The 24,414-nt window shown below is 43.6% G+C and overlaps 1 protein-coding gene across 1 annotated transcript in view; it reads left to right on the top strand.

Annotated features, from left to right (window-relative positions):
* The first annotated feature begins 980 nt into the window (after positions 1-980).
* Positions 981-24,414, top strand: part of sumf2 (sulfatase modifying factor 2) — a 60,738-nt gene continuing 37,304 nt past the window's right edge. Inside the window, exons 1-5 of the mRNA XM_072589251.1 lie at positions 981-1,082; positions 10,824-10,968; positions 15,274-15,388; positions 17,086-17,130; positions 21,992-22,142. Of these exons, the coding sequence (XP_072445352.1) occupies positions 995-1,082; positions 10,824-10,968; positions 15,274-15,388; positions 17,086-17,130; positions 21,992-22,142 (544 nt within the window). The 5' untranslated portion in view covers positions 981-994. The remainder of the gene's footprint in view (positions 1,083-10,823; positions 10,969-15,273; positions 15,389-17,085; positions 17,131-21,991; positions 22,143-24,414) is intronic.

The following is a 24,414-nucleotide window of genomic DNA, read 5'->3' as shown; positions in this document are numbered from 1 at the left end:
ACTGTTGTAATTGTACCAGCTGGCAGCTCATTCCATACACATACTGCCCTCTGAATAAGTTGTCCCTTTTTAAAATCTTCCCCTCTCCATGCTCCAGGGAAAATAGCCAGATAGTGCAAACTCTCCAACCCTGGCAACATCCTTTGTAAATCTTTTCTGAACTTTTCCAAGTTTCACAACATTCTTCCTAATAGCAGGGTGACCAGAATTGCGCACAGGATTCCAAAAGTGACCTAGCTGATATTGTGGCTGTGCAGGACCTGACTTCCCAATTTTATACTTAGTTTTGCCTTTATTGGGACGTATATTAAGGAACATTTCGCCGAGCATCTCAGCGGGCTTGCAGAAATCGACCTGACAGCCCATTTTAATTCCCCTTTCTGACATTACCATCCTTGGCCTCCTCCATTGCCATAATGAATCAAACTGCAAATTGGAGGAATAACATCTAATCTTCCACCTGGGCAGCCTACAGCCTGGAGGACTCAACATTGAGTTCTCTAATTTCAAATAACCTCCCTTCCCCAACCCTCCCTTCCAGCCATAAACAGGACTCATCCTTTCCCTCGACCAATTAGATCATACCCTCTTCCTGTGTTCACCCCCTTTATCTGCAGCTTCCCCTGTCACCCACCCTCAGTCCTGAAGTAAGGTAACATCGACTTCGCCACCTGCTGCTGCCTGGTCTGCTGTGTTCTTCCAGCCTCCTTGTCTAAGTGGGAATAGGGCCCATGTCACACAACAACACCAGCTACAACATTTCACAAACGTTTCTAGGCTTTTACTTTTCTGCCGTTGTCCGTTGATTAAAGATTCCGTTTCAGCTTGGCAGAGTAACAGCAGTTCTCCGGGTTACAATGTACTTGTTAAACCCAGTTGCAGTCAGGGTTCTATTACAAACCGGGCCCTCCCACCACACACTCAACTGCTGAAGCCCCACCTCCCACCCCCCTCTGAGCATGCGCAGAGCCGCCGGAAGAGGCGTGCGGGCGGAATGGGTCTGTTTCCGGTGACAATGAGAGCCTGGCAGTGGCTTTTTCTATACCTTTGGCAGCGAGGGGCTGCGGCCATCCCGGCCACAGGTCAGTCAGTAGGCTGGGAAGAGGCTGGACAGGAGGAAGTTTGAGGGGATTAAGAGTTTCTGTTAGAGGAGGGTGGACAGGAGTCAGATGGAGGTGGGGTGGGGGAGATGAGGGATGTGTGCAGTGGGGAGTTGTGAGGGGAGGGTCACGGAGATGTACGTGTGGGAGGAATGGCATGAAGGGAGTGGACTGCGGGAGAGGAACTGGTGCCAGGGCAGAAAAGAAATAAAAGGAAGAATGGTGGGGTTGGGAAGAGGTGGGTGAAGAAGTGGGGGAGAGGGGATAGTGATGTGTGGTATGGTGCAGTAGAACGGGGAAGGGGGAATGCAATGAAGAGGGGATGGGAAGGGAGAGGGGTATGTTGGAATGGGTTCGCTAAGAGTACAGTATTAGGTGCTGGCGATTAGTGTGTTGGGAAGAGTTTTGCAGGAAGGTAGAAAAGGGTTAAGGTGAGCTGCAGCAAGTGAGAGTTTGGGCGGGAATGGTGCAAGAGTGTAGGGAGAGGGATGTGACTTGTGTTGGAAGGGTATGAAGGGATGGGCATGAGGACATGGTGGTTGTGAGCTGTATGGGATGACGTGGGTACAGAGAGGGAGGCTGTACAGAGATGGGTTGCTTATAAGTGGTTATGTGGTAGGCATATTGGGGGTGGGGAGAGGTTGTTTATTTCAAGCTTCTCTCCTACTGTTTCCCAATTATCTTTATTAACCTCACTCTTCACCACCACAGATACCTATTTAGATGATGTTGGTCAAATTTGAATGACCCAGTGATCTGTCTGTGACACTCTACAGATCCTAAATACTTGATGTATGAAAAAGATTTTTCTGTTGTTGCTATTGTTTATTTTGCCAAATACTTAATATATCTCGTTTGATTCTTAATCTTCCCATTAATGGAAAAAGTTTCTCTCATCTCTGTCCAGACCCCTTAGGATTTAGCACACCTGTATCAAGTCTCCTCTCATTCCTCTCCAACAAGAACAGTCCCAATTTCTCCGATGATAACTGAAGTTCCTCATCATTGGAGCCACACTTTTGAATGCTTTCTGTATTCTCTTAATTGCTTCACATCCTCCTTAAAATATGCTGCCCCCAGTACTGTAGTTGAGGCTGGATAAGGGTTTAACATCACTTCCATGCTTTTGTTCCCTTATGTGTCTATTTATAAAACTCAAATATGATTTAATATCTCTGAACCAGGCCTGCTGTTTTTATTGATTTATGGGCTCCGGTCCCTATGTTCTGGCACCACCTTTAGAATTATATCCTTTATTTTATATTGGCTCGTAGTGTTCTTACTCCCAATATCAATCACTGCTTTGTGTTAATTTGCCACTTACTTGCCCTATCCATCAACCTAGCTATCAGTTTGAATTTTTAACATCTTTACTGTTCACAAATGTGCCCAAGTTTCATCTTGTTTGAAAATTCTACACATTTTTCTAAATCAGGAAGACCTGATATCTTAATTGCAACCCCAAGGAGCTCACCTGCAAACCTTTCTCTCGTCTGAAAAGCATCCATTAACTGCAACTTTGTTTCCTGTCACTCAACCAATTTATTTTCCATATTTCTTTTCATTCAGTGAGTCCCACGTTTGCTCAGGGCATAGTACTGTATCAGGTTTGGAAGGATGGGGTAACTGAACACCTTGTACATTTTCAGTTAATCAGGGAGAGTAGACAGTACACATGATAGGTAGGCAGTGCCTGACAAAGTTTAGATTACCTACTGTGTGGAAACAGGCCCTTTGGCCCAATAAGTCCACACTTACCCCTTCACCTAACGCTATGGGCAATTTAGCATAGCCAATTCACCTGACCTGTACATGTTTGGACTGTGGGAGGAAACTGGAGCACCCGGAGGAAACCCACGCAGACACAGGGAGAATGTGCCACACAGACCCGGGTCTCGAACTGTGAGGCAGCAGTGCTTAACTGCTGTGCCACTCTCAATAATTTTTGAAGTGGGAATGGTGCATATCTATATTGTTTATACAAACATCCGGAAGGATTTAATAAGGTCGCACAAAAGAGACTATCAGCTAAAGGTAGAAACCCACAGAACTGAGGGCAAATTATTGACATTGCAAGGAGATTGCTTGAATAGCAGGCAACAGAAAGTAGGGATAATGGGTACGTAGTTAGATTGGCCATGGGTGTCCCATAAGGACCTGCGTTCAGATCTCAATTTTTCACATTAATGATTTGGGTAATGGCAGAGGGAGTCATATATCCAAATTTGTCTATGGCACAAAGTTGGGCAGGGTTGTAGACTGTATAGATGATAGCATAAAATTACAAAGGATATTGATTGACTAAGTGAATGGGCGAATCTATGACAGATGGAGTTCATTGTATACAAAATTTAAGGTCATCCATTTTGGACTGAAAAAGGATACATTAGGGTACTTTCTGGAAGGTACAAAGTTGAATGTAGTGCACTGAATCCAAAGAGATGATAGGTTGAAGTGCATAGATTTTCAAAATGTCTCTCGTGCAGAAAATAATCAAGCAAGCTAATGGTCTTCAGATTGTAATGATTGTTCATCCTTGTACTGGAATATACTGATGTGGAAGACTGCAGTCATGCAGGATCTTAGACTCCACATGGAGTACTGTGAGCAGATCTGGACACCTCATCTTAGAAAGGATTAATTAACCTTGGAAGGGAGGGCAACATAAGTTTGCAAGAATGATACCTGCTTTCAGTAGTTGTTATGAGGAAAGATTATACAGATTAGGTCCATTTTCTGTAGAATTTAAAAGGCTGATGTGATCTAATCAAGTCTTCAAGATATTAAGAGGAAAAGGGTCTATAAAGAGAAACTATTTTCACTGGTTGGGTATTCTAGACAGAGACCCAATCTGGCCTGAATTCTCAGAATATTCAGGCGATGTTAGGAAGCACTTATACACGCACAGAGTGGTAGATATTTAGAACTCTCTTCACAACTGGCAGTGGGTATAGGCTCGGTTGTTGATTTTAAATTGGTGATGATACATTTTTACAAAGTACTCGTATCTGCCTTTGGCAGATACATGGAGGTGCACCACAGATCAGCCATTATTTCATTGAATGGTGAAGCAGGCTTGAGGAGCTGAATAGCCTACTCCTGTTCTTACATTCGTAAATCTGCATAGACCTCTTCAAGTTTGTTAAACACTATTTATCCTGAAATCAGTGTTTGTTTCCCTTATAATTAACTGGCATTTGCCCAAGTCACTCTTACTTGTGACCGGAGTTATCATTCATTGTATATATTCCTTCCAGTATTAGACCTCCCAAAATATATCACTTTGCACTTAGTAGGACTAAATTTCATTTGCCATTGCTGTGCTTAATTTACTAGCTGGCTAGCCGGAGTCCGTCCTCACGATCAACAACACCTCCACTTTTCATGTCATCTGCAAATTTACTAATCACACCTTCTACATTCATCAAAGTCTACATTCACCAAGCACTGAGGATGTCACCTAGATAGGAGACGAAACGTCTGCAACACAAATTTCCAGCTCGGCGAACAGAACCACAACAACGAGCACCCGAGCTACAAATCTTCTCACAATCTTTGAATTCAAAGTCGTTTGTGTACATAAGAAATAGCAAGCGTCCCAGCACTGATCCCTGTGGTACACTGCTGGTCACAGACTTCCAAATACAAAAACAATCCTTTGTATTCTATTTGTAAGCCAGTTTTGAATACAGTTTGCTTTGGATCCCATAGGCTCTTAACTTTTGGACTAGTTTTCCATGTAGGACTTTGTCAAAGGCCTAACTGAAGTCTGTGTAAAACAGATCAATTGCATGACCCTCTTCAATATATTTTGTCACGTTTTGAAAAACCTCAGTTAAATTAGTCAGACAGGATTTCTCTCTAACCAATCCAAGCTGACTATCCCTGATCAATTTGTGTGGATCAAAGTGTGGATTAATCATCTCCATTTCTTTTCAAATAATTTCCTTGCCACTGACATCAAACTAAATAAAAACTGAAAGAACTGAAGATGTTAGAAATTGGAAACAACAACAACAGAGATTGTAGGAAAAGCTCAGGTGGTCAGGCAGCATCTGTGAAGAGGAATCAGTTAATGTTTCGGATCCAGTGACCCTTCCAGTGACTGCACGTTCTGAGAAAGGGTCACTGGACCAGAAATGTTAACTCTTATTTCTCTCCACAGATGTTGCCAGATCTGCTGAGTTTTTCCAGCAATTTCTGTTTTTGTTGCTGACATCAGACTAACTCTTCTGGAATTACCCTGCCTTTCTTGAACAAAGTAATCACATTTGCTTTCCTCCAGTCATCTGGTACTTTGCCTGTGACCAGCGAAATATTAAATACAGTTTATCTGCCACGGCCCTAGCAATCCCCTCCCTAACCTTCCAAAGCAGTTTGGGAAACATCTCATGAGGCCCTGGGGATATATGCGTCTGTATGCTGCTGAAACATTTTATATTTCTTTCTCATTAGCTTTAATGTGTTCTAGAACCTCACCAACCCAAGTGATATCACTGGCTATATTGTTTCTCTGTCCTCTGTGAAGACAGGTCAGAAGTATTCATTTGAGACCTTATCCACTGGTTCCACACACAGATTGCTCCTTGATCTCTAATAGGTAGCTTCTCATGTCCCCTTTATTTTGTCATCTACCCATTCACAGTCAGCTGTGACATCTCCCAGCTTTTGGGAGTTCCATTTGCTATACATACCTCTAAGCCCCAGTCACATGCAGTATTCCTTGAACTGGCCGGTAAGGTATCTTTCCTCCATTCTTTAGTTAGCAACAAATTAATGCAGCCATGCTTCAAATTAACCATGAGACAATGAGATAGGTCACTGACAATGTGTAAAGGAATAAAACCAAGTGATCCTGCCAATTAATTCTGATTTTGTGATTCAGGGCTAATACAATTATTATTTAAAAATAAATAAATAAAGTAATCATTATCTGTAATTCAGAGGTGGAAACTGAACAAATGACTAAGACATTTTAGAGTCATCAGTATAAACTGGAAGTTCATTTATTGAATATTCAATATTTAAAATGTGAAATGTATACAGTTTCCAACTCTGAAATCCTTATCTGGTTGTAATCCCTTAATTTAAATCCCAGATTAGGTTCCTTAAGCGGTCCTGATCAGTCATTGCTCATTTACAATAGGCCGTAAAATGACTGCAGCAGCATTAAAAGATCTTGTCTACTCACATGCAACAAAATACTTCTCATATATAAACAATGGCCAAATCCAAAGACACAGATATTAACAACAGGATACTAATTTTGTTACACGATTTATCACAACATAATGTTGAACTGAAGTTTCAATTGTCATTGAGGGAGGGGAATAAAATAAAGCTACGACTGGCAAACAATCATCACCAATGAGACACAGCAGTCTTAAACTAAGTGGAAACAAACGAGTTTGAAACAAAAATTAAATCTGCTAGTATCATTTTCTGAAAACACTGTTGGTTTGAGATATTTTGGATCTGTCTTTATACTTGCAGTTTTACAAAATTGAACTAAATTAAATAAGGTTCATGCAATTCCTCCACTCGGTGATCAAAGTTAAAGTCTGAAGTGATTTTCCTCAATGTTAGGTTTCAATAATAAATTAAATTGAGCAGAGACCTGCTCTTATCCTGGAGCAGATGATTCTGCACCTGACGCCCAGATTTACTGCTACTGCTTTACTTCCTTTCGTCAATTCTTTCATGCATACAACAAATATGAGAGGATTGAAATGCAGTAGCATGAAATACAGGGGAACCTCGATTATCCGAATGTGGGCATATTTCATTCGGATAATCGATTATTTGGTTAATCGATTAAATGCCTTTCCTCTGGGGCTCGGAATTTTAAACGTCTGCTGCTCCCCGTTCAGGAGACCGCAGCTGTACATAGCGCATGAGTCCCTACCCCAGAATCGCTCTTGCCCTAAAACCTGTCGAACACCGCCCCCGTCCCGTCCAACACAAACCCCGACCCCCGGTTGTGTCCAACACAACCCCCCGACTGTACACAACCCCATTCAATACTGCTCTCTGCCCCCATGTAACACCGCCCCCCGCCCGCCCCTCAAACCCACCCCCCACTCGTGTCCAACACCGCCACCCTAGTGCACACCCCGCTGTGCCCCCCAGCCCTGTCCAACACTGCCCCACCCGTGCACACCCCCTCATCCCCCCCCCGCCTGTGCAACACCAGCCCCCCCATGCACACCCCCATCCACCCCTGCCAGTGTCCCCTCAGCCCTGTTCAACACCAGCCCCGCCCCCCGTGCACACTCCCATCCACCCTTGCCAGTGCCCAACACTGTCCCCTGTGCGCATCCACCCCAGCCCTGTCCAACACCTGCCCTCCTCACCGTGCGCACCCCACGTCCACCCCCAACCCCACCAGTGCCCCCACAGTCCAATCCAACACTGCGCACCCCCTGTCCACCTCGCCTGTGCCCTCCCCAGCCCTGTCCAACACCGCGCACCCCCCATGTGCCCCTACAGTCCGATCCAACACTGCACCCCCCCCCGTGCGCACCCCCGTCCACCCTGCCTGTGCCCCCCCCAGCCCTGTCCAACATCGCCCCCCCAGCCCTGTCCAACATCGCCCCCCCGTGCGCAACCCCCATCCACGCCCACCTGTGCCCCCACAGCCCTATCCAACACCGCACCCCCGTGCAAACCCCCCCAGCCCTGTCCAACACCGCACCCCCTGTCCACGCCCACCTATGCCCCGACAGCCCTATCCAACATCGCCCCCACCGTGCGCACCCCGCCCTGTCCAACACCAGCCCCCCCCCCGCGCCAGTGCCCCCTCAGTCCTGTCCAACACCGCGCACCCCCGCCTGTAACCTCCCAGCCCTGTCCAACACTGCCCCCCGTGCGCAACACCACCGCCCCGTGCACACCCACCCATCCACCACCCCCCACAGCCCTGTCCATCACTACCCCCGTGTACACCACCCCCATCCACCCCCACCTGTGCCCCCCAACCCTGTCCAACATTGTGCCCCTGTGTACAACCCCCATCCACCCCCCCCATGCCCCCACAGCACTGACCAGCACCAGCCACCCCCCCGTGCGCACCCCTCTCATCCACCCCGGCCTGTGCCCCCCCTGGCTCTGTCCAATACCGTCCCCCTGTATGTGCACCCTGCCCTCCTGCCTGGTGCAGACAGACTGGACACCAACGACAAGACTGCTGCTGCCTTTGGGGGGTAAGTCTCCACAGCCCCCCCACACACAACTTTTTACTGCAACTTTTTGACAGGTTCCAACAGGACAGTGTTGGAGAGATTACCTGGGGAAGAGAGGAGGAGCGTTTAGGGTACACCCCTCTGTAGAACTCCAGGGAAAGTGTGTGGGGGGAAAGAGGGCGGGAGGTTTGTCATTTGGAGATGGTGCCTGTTTAATCACTGTAAACAAAAGACGCCATCACTGTTGGAAACAAGTCTTTGATGTAATGTTTTTTTCGGGACCTCGATTCGGAGATGCCGGTGTTGGACTGGGGTGTACAAAGTTAAAAATCACACACCACCAGGTTAGAGTCCAACAGGTTTAATTCACTAGCTTTCGGGCGGCCATGACCTGTAAGAAGAACTGAGGTTAATATTTCATATAATCACTGATGGATCCTTAACCTTAAAAGAAATCATCTTAAATTTCCAAAATGCAAGTCAAATTCAAAACAGTCCCAGATCTCGCGCTCCCGGGAACAAAACACAAATATTCAATCACCACAAACAAATGTGCATTCAAACCGAATCTCAAAGGGTTAAACTTGCTGTAAGCTGCAGGGAATCAGCGTTGAGTCTCTCTCACACACGCGAACATTTTAAAGGTAATGAGGCACTCACACTCCAGAACAGTCAAAGTTCGGGAGTTTAGCCTTATACATCTTGGCTCTAGCACATGGCTGCTTAACCAAGTGTGCGACAATTGTATCAGCATTTTGTACCTGGCCAGTTTTCCTTTTTTTAACGCGACAAAAGCAGAAACCACCCTCTATATTTCATAAACAAAGAGCAAACACCAGAACAAAACTATTGTAGACAAACATGATAAAGCAGCAAAGCAAAGCAAAGCAAGACAAGCCAAACAGATACAACAGAGAAGATAATCTCGACCTAAAACTTTCACTAATCAATAACCCGACAACGAACAAGACTAATGATTTCTGCAAAACATTCTCGACATTCTAAAACCCTGACAGTCTCAGTATAATATAATCACGATACTTCTTTGTTTTGCCTTTCACAGAATAATTTGGAAATCAATTTAGACGACGCCAATTTGGCTGAATTTGAGTCCTGATTCATTTGAAATACTTCCTTACTCAGGTCCCTGACCTGTTTACTTAACGTTCGAATCCCCGACTCTAATCTGGATTCCCGATCCCGAGGTTCCTGACCTTTTAAGTTAATCTTTTCTGAATGAATTCTTATCAAGACTGATACTTTTCAGGCTGGACTGAGATAATAAGCAGCGAGTGGTCATCGACTCAACCGCGACTTGAATGAGAGGAAACCCCGAGGGAGAAAATACTCACCCGTCTGGCGGCCCGATTCCTCTACACTCAATAGTGGAGAACTCAAGGCTCTTACACCGCTGCCCCCAATCCGTCCGTACTGAGTGTGGGTAACGGCACCAGATGAAGATCTGGGCTCTGGGGTGGGGAAGGGGTCCTCTCAGTTCCGTGATCGGTCAATAAACATTCACAATCAGTCTGGTTCTTTAAGACTTCACCCTTGATTTCTTCATACGGCCGGGTACAGAGCATCCAAGAATACAGAAGTTGAGCCCTTCTGTATTCCTCGGAGGAGCTGTACACGGCTTCAAACAAAGACATTTTTATAGTTTTCTTAAAGAAGGGTACAGGCTATGACCGCATTGTACATTCAAACAATTATCAATCAATACACGATATTGCTTTATTTGATAGTTACTTAGTCCAATGATATTTCCTGGGAACCAACTTTATTTTCCAACGCTTCAGCTTACGAACAAAGCCACTGCACCTGTACCCAAAGGTCAGTCAGGGTGGCTAGGAATGTCTAATCTAGTTGCGTTATTTCAGTGCTTTAAAAGGGCACATTGTCTGCTAATCTCTATTGAAGCAGATTGTAGTTAGCACTTTTGCAGTTAGTAACTTAAAAGCCAGTTTATGCAGCTTTAGCAGAATTCGTGTGTGGCACAGTGGTTAGCTCTGCTGCCTCACAGCGCCAGGGACGCGGGTTCAATTCCCACAGTCGGGCGACTGACTGTGTGGAGTTTGCACATTCTCCCCATGTCTGCGTGGGTTTCCTCCCACAGTCCAAAGATGTGCAGGTCAGGTGAATTGGCCATGGTAAATTGCCCGTAGTGTTAGGTGTAGGGGTCTGGGTGGGTTGGGTCGGTGTGGACTCCACACTGTAGGTAATCTAATCTAATTGTCAGTTTACAGCCTAGAAGTCATTTTGTCATGTTATTTGCATCGAGAAGCCATCTTGTTGCCATCTAGGTTATTAAGAGCATCTGTTAGGTGGTTGCCTCTGACTACAACTAGTCCCCTCAGCCTGTGTTCAGGTTGAAACCTGATTCTCACTGTGCTCCTGAAGGGCCTCCATGTTTTAATGCTCTGCATAAAACTCAGATAAGCACTCGTGCAGTCCTGTATTCTTATCCACTGTCTGCTTTATCTTCCTTAGCATTCTTCATACCCCCTTTCATTTTTTTCTAACTTGTGTGTCTACCTTTTAGATTCGATTGTGGTGAAGCTGCCCGGTGGCACCTTTCACATGGGTACTGATGAAGCCGATGCTAGAGACGGCGAAGCTCCTGTCAGAAGAGTGACTGTAAAACCATATGCTTTAAATCAGTATCCAGTTACTAATGTGGAATTCAGGTCAGAGAAATATAATGGTTTTAAACCCTACTTTAAATAGTTGACAGATTAGTTGTTGTGTTGTGTCGAAACAAAATCCCCAAACCAAATCCAGTAGTTGAAGTATTTGTACACTTGTTGCTCAGTCATTTTTGACTTTGATTTTGTGAAATTATAAAAAGGAGAAAGCAGAGAATGAGAAAAAAAAATAGCGAGTAATACAAAAGCAGATAGTAGAAGTTTCACTAAATATTTAGTAGGAAAAGAATAAATGTTGGCATCTAGAGAGAGATAGAGAGACAGTGAGACTGAGTAACAATAATGGAAAACCGGAAATGGTAGAGTTGAGACAAGATCTCTGCTGTGTGCCGTTTTGAAGAGGTTGGGCCTACAAGTTGAAGAATGAGAGATTTTAAATTCATTCATAGAATGTGGGAATTGTTGACTGGGCGAGCATTCAACATCAGCCTAATTGCCCTGGAGAAAGTGGTGGTGGTGGTCTTCCTTGTTGATCAATGGTGTAGATATATCCATAATACTTTAGGGAAGCGAGTTCCAAGATTTTCACCAATGCTACTGAAGAGATGACTATATTTTTCAAATCAGATGTGTGGTTTGAAGGAAAGCTTAGAGCCATAGAGGTTTACAGTAGAGGATAAGGCCCTTTAGCCCATCCAACAGAGGGTGTTGCTGAGAGGTGACTGAGGAGGATTCTGGGAGGAGTCGGCGGAGATTGCCCAGGAACGAATAAAAGACAAGCAAGCTATAGTGGAGCAGCCATTTCTGGAACGTCAATTTTGAGAAGAACTGCTGTGTGATGGAAGTCCTCCAGGAGGTTTAAGTGTGAACTTTGGTGAAGGGCTTCATTGAGGATGACGATCAGAAACTAGGTGAGGACAAGATAAGATTTTGTCCTTTGTCTTACGTCAAGGGTCCACAGTGGCATTTCAGGCACTGGTATGCTGCTCCTGCCAAATGTGGGAGACCAGGGAACAGTCTAGAGTCCTTGATGATTGTGTCTGCAGGAAGTGTAACTGGCTGCAACTCCTCACAGACCTTGTGGCTTGGTTGGAGCATCAGTTGGATGCACTAAGGAACATACAGGTGTCTAGAGTGTGTGATAGACACTAGTTGCAGTGATGTGGTTACACCATGTGATTAGTCAGGCAGATTGGTGACAGCCAAGAGATGCAGGCAGGTAGTGCAGGAGTCTCCTGTGTTTATTCCCCTCTCAAACAAGTATATTGTTATGGGGGGCATAGTTTCTCAGGGGAATACAGCAGCAGCAGCCAGACCTGTGGCACCATGATTGTCCCTGATCTACAGCAGAGCCAGGCAAAGTCCAAGTGAGCATTAGTGGTAGGAGACTCGCTGGTCGGGCACTGACAGACATTTCTGTGGCCACAATAAGACATGAGAGGCAAATTTTTTATACAGGTTCGTTCGTGTGTGGAATGAACTTCCTGAGGAAGTGGTGGATGTGGGTACAATTTCACCATACAAAAGCCATTTGGATAGGTACGTGAATAAGGAAGGTTTTGGAAGGATATGGGCCAGGAGCAGGAGGTGGGACTAGTTTAGTTTGGGATTATGTTTGGCATGGACCGGTTGGACTAAAGGATCTGTTTCTGTGCTTTGTGGTAACACCATTGAATGTCACTGGGCGGTGGTTAGACTGTCTCTTGCCACTTGTCAGCCCGAGCCTGGGTATTGTCCAGATCATGTTGAATTTGAACATGGGCTGCTTCAGTATCTGAGGGATCACGAGTGGTGCTGAACATTGTGCAATCATCAGTGAACATCCCCACTTCTGACCTTATGATGGAGGGAAGGTCATTGACAAAGCAGCTGAAGGTGGTTGGGCCCAGTACAGCATCCTGAGGAAATCCAGAGATGTCCTGGAGCTGAGATGACTGACCTCCAACAACCATAACCATCTTCCTATGTGTCAGGTATGACTCCAGTCACCGGAGAGACTGGCTCCTTATACCCATTGATTCCAGTTTTGTGAGGGTTCCTTAATGCCACATTGGTTGAATGCAGCCTTGATGTCAAGGGCTGTCACTCTGTCTTCATCTTTAGAATTCAGCTGTTTTGTCCATGTTTGGACCAAGGCTGTAATGAGCTCCAGAGCTGAGTTGCCATGGCAGAACCTGAACTGGGCATCGCTAAGCAGGTGCTGGCTGATAGTACTTGATGACATCTTCCATCATTTTACTGATGAGCAAGAGTAAACTGATAGGGTGTTGCGTGGCTGGGTTGGATTTGTCCTGCTTTTTATGTACAGGACATACCCAGCAATTTTCCATATTGCAGGAAGATGCCAATGTTGTAACTGCACTGGGACAGCTTGGCTAGGGCAGTGGCAAGTTCTGGAGCACAAGTCTTCAGTTATATTGCTGGTACATTGTCAGGGCCAGTGGCCTTTGTAGTATCAAGTGTCTCCAACACATGGAGTGAATTGAATTGGCTGAAGGTGGGTACTTGTAATGCTGGTGACCACTGGAGGAGGCTGCGATGGATCATCCACTCAGCACTTCTGGCTAAAGATTGCTGCGGAAGCACTGATGTGTTGGGCAATTCCATCATTGTGGATGGAGATATTTGTGGCGTTTCCTCTGGTGAGTTATTTAACCACCATTCGTGACTGGATGTGGCAGGACTGCAGAGCGTAGATCTGATCCATTGGTTGTGGGATTGCTTAGCTCTGTCTATTAGTTGCTGCTTATGCTGTTTGGCATGCAAGTAGTTCTGTTTGGTGGCTTCACCAGGTTGACCAAGTATGCCTGGTGCTACTCCTGGCATGCCTTCCCGCACTCTCAATTCAACCAGGTTTGATGGTAATGGTTGAGTGGGGGACATGCCAGTCTATGGGGTTATAGATTGTGCTGGAGTACAATCCTGCCTCTGTTGATGGTCTACAGCAGCTCATGGATGCCAGGCTCACTGAGTTGCTAGATCTGTTTGAAGTCTGGCCTATTTAGCACGGTGATAGTGCCACACAACGTGATGGTGGTTATTCTCAATGTGCAAGTGGAACTTCGTCTCCACAAGGTCTGTGTGGTGGTCATTCTTCCCAATGCTGACATGCTTGCGTTAGAGCATTGAGTATAGCAGTTAGGATGTCTTATTGCAGCTGTACAAGATGTTGGTAAAGCCACATTTGGACTACTGCATGCAGTCACTTATTATTCAACTAGAAAGAGAGCGGAGAAGATTTACTAGGATGCTACCTGGACTGGAAGGTTTGAGTTATAAGGAGAGGCTGGATAGGGTTGGGACTTTTTTTTTCCTTCAGCGTAGGAGACTGAGGGCTGACCTTATAGAGGATTATAAAATCATGAGAGGCATAGATAAGGTAGGTAGCCAACAGCTTCTCCCCATGATTGAGGACATAGGTTTAAGTGGAGAGGGAAGAGATACAAAAGGGCCCAGAGGGGCAATTATTTCACCGAGGGTTGTGAGTGTCTGGAATGGGCTGCCAGAGTTGGTGAAAGCGAGTACAGCTTTGTCATTTTAAAAAAACATTCGGGCAGGTACGTGGATGGGATAGGTATGGAGGAATATGGACTAAACATGGATATGGATGGAAAATTGGGGGCATGGACAAGTTAGGCTGAAGGGACCTTTTCCATACTGTAAACCTCTATGACTCTGTACTGGTCAAAAGCGAGCACCTAACTATTCTTGCAGGTTGTATTGTTCTCATGTACCTGCTTTCTTTACCCTATAAGTAGTAGAAGTCACAGCTTTGGCAAGTGCTATTGAAGGAGCCTTAAAGGGCTGCAGCAGTACATCCTGTAAATGATGCACACTGCTGCCAATGTGTGTCAGTGGTGAAGAGAGTGAATGGTTCAGGTGGTGGTTGTGGTGGTAATCAAGTAACTGCTTTGTCTTGGGTGTGTTGAGCATCTTGACTGTTGTTAGAAGCTGCATTCATCCAGACAAGTAGAGTGTGCTCCATTGCAAATCTGACTTGTGCCTTAGGGGCAGGCTATGAGGAGTGATTTATGAGGAGAATTCCCAGTTTCTGACCAGTTTCCCAGTTTAGCTACAGTAAGTATATGGCTAGTTCAGTTCAGTTCATGGTCAATGGTAACCTCAGGATGTTGATGTGAGGGTTTCAGTGATGGTGATGCCAATGAATGGGTAGGGTGATGGTTAAATTGTTTCTTATTGGAGATGATCATTGTGTTAGTGTTCAGTTTGCACATTGACATTGTGCATTTCAATAGTGTGTTTCATTTACTGACAAGTAGCAAAGCAGAGTCCAATTTTTGTTAGTGTCTGATTTATTGATTATAACATTTTTGTAATATTTTGCAGAGAGTTTGTCAGATCACAGAAATATAAAACAGAAGCAGAATCATTTGGTTGGAGTTTTGTATTTGAAGATTTTGTATCTGAAGAATTGAAAAGCAAAGTGACACAAAGAATTGAGGTATAATTAATTCTCATTGAACCAGCATTTCTACATCACACTTAAAGGAGAATACTATAGAAAGGTACATAACTTCTAATGGTGGAGCTGGAAACCTGGTTATAAAGTTTACAGGGTGAGGAGTGGTGGAAATCAACAGACTAATGTGGCAATGACAGGATATTTCCTCAATGAGACAACTGTCTTTTGGTCAGCATGAATTTGGATATATAAAACTTTATTTAGACTCTTTGACAATGGTAAGCTTGGGTTAGGGACAATAGAGTTTGATGAAGCAGGCAAGGAGTGTAGAAGGATATCGGTGGTAGCTACATGTGGGCAAAGCTGTGACAGATGAAATTCAAGGGGGGATGTAAAATTTTGAAAGATAAGTGGGAAACCTATTTAATGGTATAAAACCTAGCAAGGGAAAAAAATCAATAACTTACCTTGAAGTAATAAGTATTGCACTTAGCTCTGCAATAATGAATGAGCTGTGTTCAGCAAAAGAAAATCAAGTACTCAGCAGCAAATGCAGTAGAATTCAAATTTAAGGTTACTGTGCTGAATCTATACTGCAATGATTAATTATGGTTATTTGAAAACTCTAGATAAGGCTTTGCATGCTGGCCATTTCAAGTGGAAACATTGCTGATTATTGGTTGTAGTTGAAAGGGGTAATAGTTCAGTGAATATTAATTCTGTCCAGCAGGTTCTGCAGAAAGCTGATGTTGATTTGATCATATGCAGATTAGATTGATTTCTTTGTGGAAGTTACATTTTGGGATGCAGTTTATGCATAATTTCAGACATGATGCGGTGAGTGCAATTTGGGAGGGCAGGTGACCTTAGAATGTTGGTTCACAAAACTTTCCAGTACTCTGGATTAATTTTACTTCCTGTCTGGCAGTTAGAATGTAAAACAACAAAGCACAGAGAGAGTTTCTCAGTCACAGTGATCATGGTGTATGGGACACTTCTGACAATGAGTGCACCTTTACCAGCAATTGAGATTTTTATTTATTATTTCAATTCATGTGGATTCTGTTTATTTTTTCTGCTGCTATGTTCCCTTTAATGAGCAAAGTAACCTCCCTCTATCCTGTAGTTTTGAATTGCTCATTGGTGCGATTTTACTATATGCAAATTATCTGTCCAATTTTCCAAGCTGTAACAGTGATTGCATATCAAAAGTAATCTTGGCTTCCCAGCTGGTTGACCTCCTAAGATTGTATAAATACAAATCTTTCTTCTTTTCAAGGAAGTGATTGAGATAATCAAAATGTAGTGACTATATGCTATAGCAAGGATGTAATTGGACTGAAGGGCATGCAGAGGGGTTTCATCAGGATGTTGCCTAGAATAGCACTTGTCAACGATCAAGAGAGGCTCCATAATCTCTTTTTCTTTGGAGGAAAGAAGGTTGAGAGGGGGACTGATAGAGATTTATAAAATTATGAGGGGCATCAGTCCTTATTACAGTGTGATTAAAAGCCTAGGTTTGAGAACCTATTATAGTTTCTGCCATGGCTTTTGCTTGAATTTACTGTTGCATTTGTGTAGTTATGTAATTTACAATTTCTTGAATGTCAGAAATAGCCATGAACGTTGATATCTAAAGTAAAATTGACAATACTGCAATGAAATGTGGAAAATGCTATTTTTATGAAATATATCATTATTTGGAAGAATGACTTGTTTATATATTACCATTTCAGTCTGCTCCTTGGTGGCTGCCAATTGAAAGAGCATTTTGGCGCCAGGTGAGTCCTGTAGAGTTTGACATTTTTGCATTTTGTTTCATAGTTGTATACATTGTTGAAAATTAAAATATATGTAATATGTATTTTGATTTAGGACATCCAAAAAAAACCTTCTGTTCTGGTTGGAATACAGACACAGATGCCACTCTGATATTCAACAAACTAACAATACATAAACACAAAAGAGGCATCTCCAAATGTATTGAATTCATCTCAGTCCTTTCATTTAGAATCATAGAGTGATAGAGATGTACAGCACAGATAAAGGCCCTTCAGCCCATTACATCCATGTCAGTCAAAAACAGCCATCTAACTACTCTAAGCCCATTTTACAGCACTCTTGTATGCCTTGACTTTACAAGTGCACGTCTAAATACTACTTAAACTACTTAATACTATTTGGGTAGCATGGTGGCTCAGTGGTTAGCAATGCTGCCTCACAACACCAGGGACCCATGTTCGATTCCTGCCTCGGGCGACTGTCTGTGTGGAGTTTGCACGTTCTCCCCGTGTCTGCGTGGGTTTCCTCCGGGTGCTCTGGTTTCCTCCCACAATCTAAAGATGTCCAGGTCAGGTGAATTGGCCATGCTAAATTGCCCATAGTGTTAGGTGCATTAGTCAGGGGTTAACGTAGGATACGGGAATGGGTCTGGGCGGGTTACTCTTCGGAGGGTCGGTGTGGACTTGTTGGGCTGAAGGGTCTGTTTCCATACTGTAGGGAATCTAATCTAATCCAATCTAAACATTACGAGGGCTTCTACCTCTACCATCCTTACATTGTTTTATTTTCTTCCAATGAACCTGTTTGGAATAAAAACCAAAGGAGTTTGGTGTCTAAAGTACAGTTTCTTGATAGGTATTGGAAGTGTGGTATAAATTATATATTTTGTGCTACATTGCAGAGATTTTTGTTAAACAGCCATATACACTTTTGCTATATATAAATTCCCACTGTAAACAGTTTTGCGTATGTTGATATATTGTCTGTCTAATCATTGTAATTGATGCTTTTAACTTGCAAGTTTCTGATCACTCGGCAGAAACTTGATCATGAGGGGCAGTGGCAAAGCAGTAATGTCACTGAAGTAGTAGTCCAGAATATTGCTCTGGGTACATGGATTGAATCTGTCATGCTAGCTGGTGAAATTTGAATTCAATAAAAATTGGCAATTAAAAAACTGAATTTTGGAGTTAAGAGCTGAATATTATGTAACTTGAGGAAGATTGGAGAAAGCTACAGCACATAGATGAGGACTCCAAATCTCTGAGTCACAGAAAACTGGAGGAAATGATATGCAATATAAAAGGTTAAACGGATAGTTAAGGCATACGCTTGTCTTTATCAGTCATGGCATAGATTATAAGAGCAGGGAGGTCATGGTGCAGCTGTACAGGACTTTGCTTATGCTACAGCTAGAATACTGCTTGCATTTCTGGTTACCATACCGTAGCAAGGATGTGATTGCACTGGAGAGGCTGCAGGGGAGATTCCCAGGGATGTTTACTGTGATGGAGCATTCCAGGTGTGAAGAGAGGCTGATTAAACACAGGTTATTTTCTTTGGAGCAAAGATGGTTGAGGTGGACCTGATAGAGATTGAGGGACACCAGCAGGGTGAATAGAAAGCATTGGTTTCTCTTAGTTGAAGGGTCAGTAACAAGGAGGCAAAATTTTAAAGGAGGTTTAAGAGTGGATTTGAAGGAAAATGTTTTCATCCAAAAGGTGCTGGAGGTCTGGAATGTATAGCCTGGGAGGGTATTTGAGGCAGGAAACCTCACAAACTTCAAATGTACGTGAATGAGCACTTGAAATATCATGGCATTTAAGGCTATGGGTCTAGTTCAGGACAATTGCCCGTAATGTTAGGTGAAGGGGTAAATGTAGGGGATTGGGTCTGGGTGGGTTGCGCTTCGGCGGGGCGGTGTGGACTTGTTGGGCCAAAGGGCCTGTTTCCACACTGTAAGTAATCTAAAGTAATATCTAAAAAGTAATAGGATTCACGTAAGTAATAGTATATTTATGGTGGTTGCAGATCTGATGGACTTAAAGGCCTGTACTTTGTGATTCTCTGATAGAAAAGGAAGGGAGTATAAAAGGAGAGAGTTTTAGCAATAAAAGATGTAAAGCACCAATTAGACCTCAGCAGGAATACTGTGAACATTTTAATCTCCTTATTTGAGGAAGTGGTGCAGAGAAAATTTACTAGGCTGATGTCAGGTTTGGAGGAGAGTTTGAATAGATTGGGTGTGTACTTATTGGAATACAAGATTTCTGGGGACTTAGTCATAGTACAGCATGGAAATGGCCCTACAACTCAAACTGGTCCATGCTGGTTCAGCTAGTCCCAACTAACTAACTATAGAGATATCTATCACCCCTCAATTTAAAGCTATGCCCCCTCGTGCTCACCGTCACCATACTTGGATAAAGGATCTCCCTGTCCACCCTATCTAACCCTATGATTATCTTATATGTCTATTAAGTCACCTCTCAACCTTCTTCTCTCTAACGAAAACAGCCTCAAGTCGCTCAGCTTTTCCTCATAAGACCTTCCCTCCATACCTGGCAACATCCGAGTAAATCTCCTCTGCACCCTTTCCAAAGCTTCCACATCCTTCTTATAATGCGTGACCAGAAAAGTACAAAATACTCCAAGTGCGGCCGCACGAGAGTTTTGTCCAGCTGTAGCATAACTTCATGGTTCCGGAACTCAATCCCTCTATTAATAAAAGCTAAAATACTGTATGCCTTCTTAACAACCCTGTCAACCTAGGTGGCAACTTTCAAGGATCTGTGTACTTGGACACCGAGATCTCTCTACTCATCTACACTACCAAGAATCTTACCATTAGCCCAGTACTTTGCATTCCGATTACTCCGACCAAAGTGAATCACCTCACACTTGTCCGCATTAAACTCCATTTGCCACCTCTCAGCCCAGCTCTGCAGCTTATCTATGTCTCTCTTGTAACCTACAACATCCTTCGTCACTATCCACAACTCCACTGACCTTCGTCTCATCTGCAAATCTACTTCTACACCCTCATCCAGGCCGTTTATAAAAATGACGAACAGCAGTGGACCCAATACCAACCCTTGCGGTACACCACTAGTAACTGGACTCCAGGGTGAACATTTCCCATCAACCATCACCCTCTGCCTTCTTTCAGCAAGCCAATTCCTGATCCAAACTGCTATATCTTCCACAATCCCATTCTTCCGCATTTTGTACAATCGCCTACTGTGGGGAATCTTATCGAACGCCTTGCTGAAATCCATATACACCACATCAACCGGTTTACTCTCATCTACCTGTTTGGTCACCTCAAAGAACTCAATAAGGTTCGTTAGGCACGATCTACCCTTCACAAAACCGTGCTGACTGTTTCTGATCAGATTATTCTTTTCTAGATGATTATAAATCTCTTATAACCTTTTCGAACACTTTACCAACAACTGAAGTAAGGCTCACTGGTCTATAATTAACATGATTGTCTCTACTCCCCTTCTTGAACAGGGGAACTACATTTGCTGTCCTTCAGTCTTCTGGCACTATTCCTGTAGACAATGACGATTTAAAGATCAATGCCAAAGGCTCGGCAATCTCCTCCCTGACTTCCCAGAGGATCCTAGGATAAATCCCATCTGGCCCAGGGGACTTATCTATTTTCACACTCTGCAGGATTTCTTATACCTCCTCCTTGTGAACCTCAACCACACCTAGTCTAGTAGCCTGTATCTCAGTATTCTCCTCGGCAACATTGTCATTTTCTAGGGTGAATACTGTCGAAAAATATTCATTAAGTGCTTCCCCTATCTCCTCTGACTCCACACACAACCTCCCATTACTATCCTTGATTGGCCCTAATCTTACTCTCGTCATTCTTTTATTCCTTAAATACCTATAGAAAGCCTTAGGGTTTACCCTGATCCTATCCGCCAACAACTTCTCATGTCTCCTCCTGGCTCTTCTGAGCTCTCTCTTTAGGACTTTCCTGGCTACCTTGTAACCCTCAAGCGCCCTAACTGAGCCTTCACATCTCATCCTAACATAAGCCTTCTTCTTCCTCTTGACCAGAGATTCCACTTCCTTCGTAAACCACAGCTCCTGCGCTCTCCAGCTTCCTCCCTGCCTGACAGGTACATACTTATCTAGGACACACAGTAGCTTTTCCTTGAATAAGCTCCACATTTCTAATGTGACTATCCCCTGCATCCTATGCTTCCTAAATCTTGCCTAATCACATCGTAATCGCCTTTCCCCCAGCTGTAACTGTTGACCAGGGGTATACACCTATCCCTTTCTATCACTAAAGTAAACATAACAGAATTGTGATCACTATCACCGAAGTGCTCACCTACTTCCAAGTCTAACACCTGGCCAGGCTCATTACCCAGTACCAAATCCAGAATCTCCTATCTGAAAGCACAGCGCTCTTTACTTTGCTCATAAACTCTGCCAGTCTAAACAAATTCCCATTGCTCTTTGGAAAGTGTCTCTCTAACACTTTTTGAAAATGCTAATGGCTATAGAAATACTGAAAGGTTAATTGTTAACCTCCTTCAGACACATAGAAAATTGTAAGCCACCAATTCAAAATATTTAAAAAATGAACTAAATGGTATTATAGATGAATTTTACACCTGACATCACAATTGAGCTGAATTGCTTGGTGTATTTTGGTTGTTCTTCATTGAGAATAGTTTGGTTTAGAGTTTCAGGTAAATAACCAACTGTAACACAGTGGTGGCTTTGGGCATGTGGAATTAGATGCCGTTTTTAACAACTGAATGGCAGTTCTTTTTTGGTTGTATAGAGCGTAATCATTACAATTAATCAGATTTCTCCAATTGTTTTAAGCCAGCAGGCCCTGGCTCTGGAATTAAAGAAAAACTGCATTACCCAGTGGTACAGGTGAGCTGGTCTGATGCTCAGGCCTTCTGTGAGTGGAATGGGATGCGATTGCCAACAGAGGAAGAGTGGGAATTTGCTGCTCGAGGGGGTTTGGAAGGTATGATCACATGACACTAAGGGGTCATTGTTGGGTTCCTTGCTCTTTTATATATTGACAACCTAGATCTTCGTATACCAGCCATATAAAGTTTGTAGACGATGCAGAACATAGAAGCTTTGTGCAATCCATGGAGGGTTCAAAGCACCCGACGACTCCTGGTGACTTTTTTGTTAAATAGCCGGGAATATCAGAAACAACGCTGAATTTCTAAACTTCCAGTGTCAGAAATCCACTGTTGGGTGGAAATTCCTCATCTCTGGTGTATAACTTGGAAAGGGCATAGAAGCTGGTGGAACAGGTAAACAAATGGCAGATGGAATTTAACATTGAAAAATGTGAAATCTTTGATTTTGATTGAGTGTTGGGAGGTGGGGAGATGATAATATAAAACAAAGGGCAGAATTTTCAAGGTGAATGGATGTGGGTGTATATGTGTGTTAATAATTGGAGGTACCAGAACAGCATAGTGGCTCAGTGGTTAACACTACTACCACACTACTACCTCAGAGTGCCAGGGGCCCAGGTTCAGTTCCCCCCTTGGTGACTGTGTGGAGTTTGCGCATGGGTTTCCTCTGGGTTCTCTGGTTTCCTCCCACATCCAAAGATATGCAGGTTAGATGAGTTAGCCATGGGAAATGCAGGGTTCAGGGATAAGGGAGGGGTAGTGGGGATGGGGTTTGGCTAGTAGAGCGGTCAGCCTGGATGGGATGCTGTATGGACGGTCAATGTGGACTGAATGGTCTGCTTCCACACTATAGGGATTATAGTGACGGGGTGGCAGAATGGTTAATAAGATACAAGAGAAAGCTGCTTAGCCGCATCTTTCCTGTCTTGTTATTCAGTTAGATGATGGTTGATGTCTTAACTCCACTTCCTTACTTTGCTTCTGTACCCTTAAATGCCTTTACCTGACACATTTACCAGTTTTGATTCCAAGTAACCTTATCAGACCAGAGGTTATTCAGCACCAAGTTCCTTTTTGCTTGACTCTTGAATTGTTACTTATTAGATTCTCAGCTGTTGAATGGAAGGGCCCATATACTTCATTATCTGAGTGACTCAGACAAAAACCTCCAATATAATGTTCCTTTTCATTGACGTATTGTGTTATGCCTCATTCAATTAGTGTGATGGAGTTCAAGGGTCTTCCTCCAACCTCCTTTATTCATGGAGTCATCACATAATTTAAAGGTCTTATTAAATTACACAAAATGCTGGAATTGCCTTTCTTTTGGACCTAGATTGACAGAAATTATGGGCCAGGCTTCTGTATTTGAAATGAATTACTATTTAATACAAATAAGTAAATTCCAACTACAGATAAATAACTGTGACATGTTGACATATTGTACTTGTTAAAATTCTTATCCTTATAAAATATTCCTTTTATCAGGTTGTAGGTTTGCTTACTGAGCTGGAAGGTTTCTTCTCACACGTTTTGTCACCATTCTAGGTACCATCAGTGAGCCTCCGATGAAGTGTTGGTGTTCTGTCCCGCTTGCTATTTATGTGTCTTGGTTTGTTGTGGTAGGTGATATAATTTCTATTTCTGGTTCTGTTTCTGAAAGGTTGTTAAATGAGGTCCAGGTCTATATGTTTGTTAATGGGGTTCCAGTTTGAACGCCAGGCCTGTAGGAGTTCCTGTGTGTGTCTTTGTTTGGCCTGTACCAGGATGGATGTATTGTCCCAGTAGAACTGGTGTCCCTCTTCGTCTGTGTGTGTGTGGAAGCCAGTGATAGTTGGTCATATCTTTTGGTGGCTAGTTGGTGCTCATGTATCGTGGTGGCTAGTTTCCTGTCCTTTTGTCCAATGTAATGTTGCAGTCCTTGCAGGATATTTTGTTTATTGCTTTCATTCTGCTTGCTCTGCACACTGGGTCCTTTAAGTTTATCAGTAGCTGTTTCAGTGTGATGGTAGGTTTGTGGGCTATCATGATGCCTAATGGCGGAGTAGTCTGGTCGTCATCTCTGAAATGTCTTTGATGTATGGTAGGATGACTAGAGTCTCGGCGTGTTGTGTCTACCTGTTTAGGTCTGTTGTGCAGGAATCGGCGGACCACACTTATTGGTAACTGCTGTTCCTGAATATGTTGTATAGGTGTTTTTCCTTGACTTCTGGGTGCTGCAGTGTGTTGTGGCTCGTTTAAATAATGTCCTGTTGCAGTTCCATTTGTGGGTGTTGGGGTGATTGCTGCTGTAGTTGAGTATCTGGTCAGTGTGTGTGGCTTTCCTGTAAATGCCAGTCTACAGTTCTTCATTAGGTAAAAACA

This window comes from Chiloscyllium punctatum, chromosome 19, assembly GCF_047496795.1.
Source record: "Chiloscyllium punctatum isolate Juve2018m chromosome 19, sChiPun1.3, whole genome shotgun sequence".
Taxonomy (NCBI): Eukaryota; Metazoa; Chordata; class Chondrichthyes; order Orectolobiformes; family Hemiscylliidae; genus Chiloscyllium; species Chiloscyllium punctatum.
The sequence above is the reverse complement of the archived record's forward strand: the minus strand, read 5'-3'. Positions and strand labels throughout refer to the sequence as shown.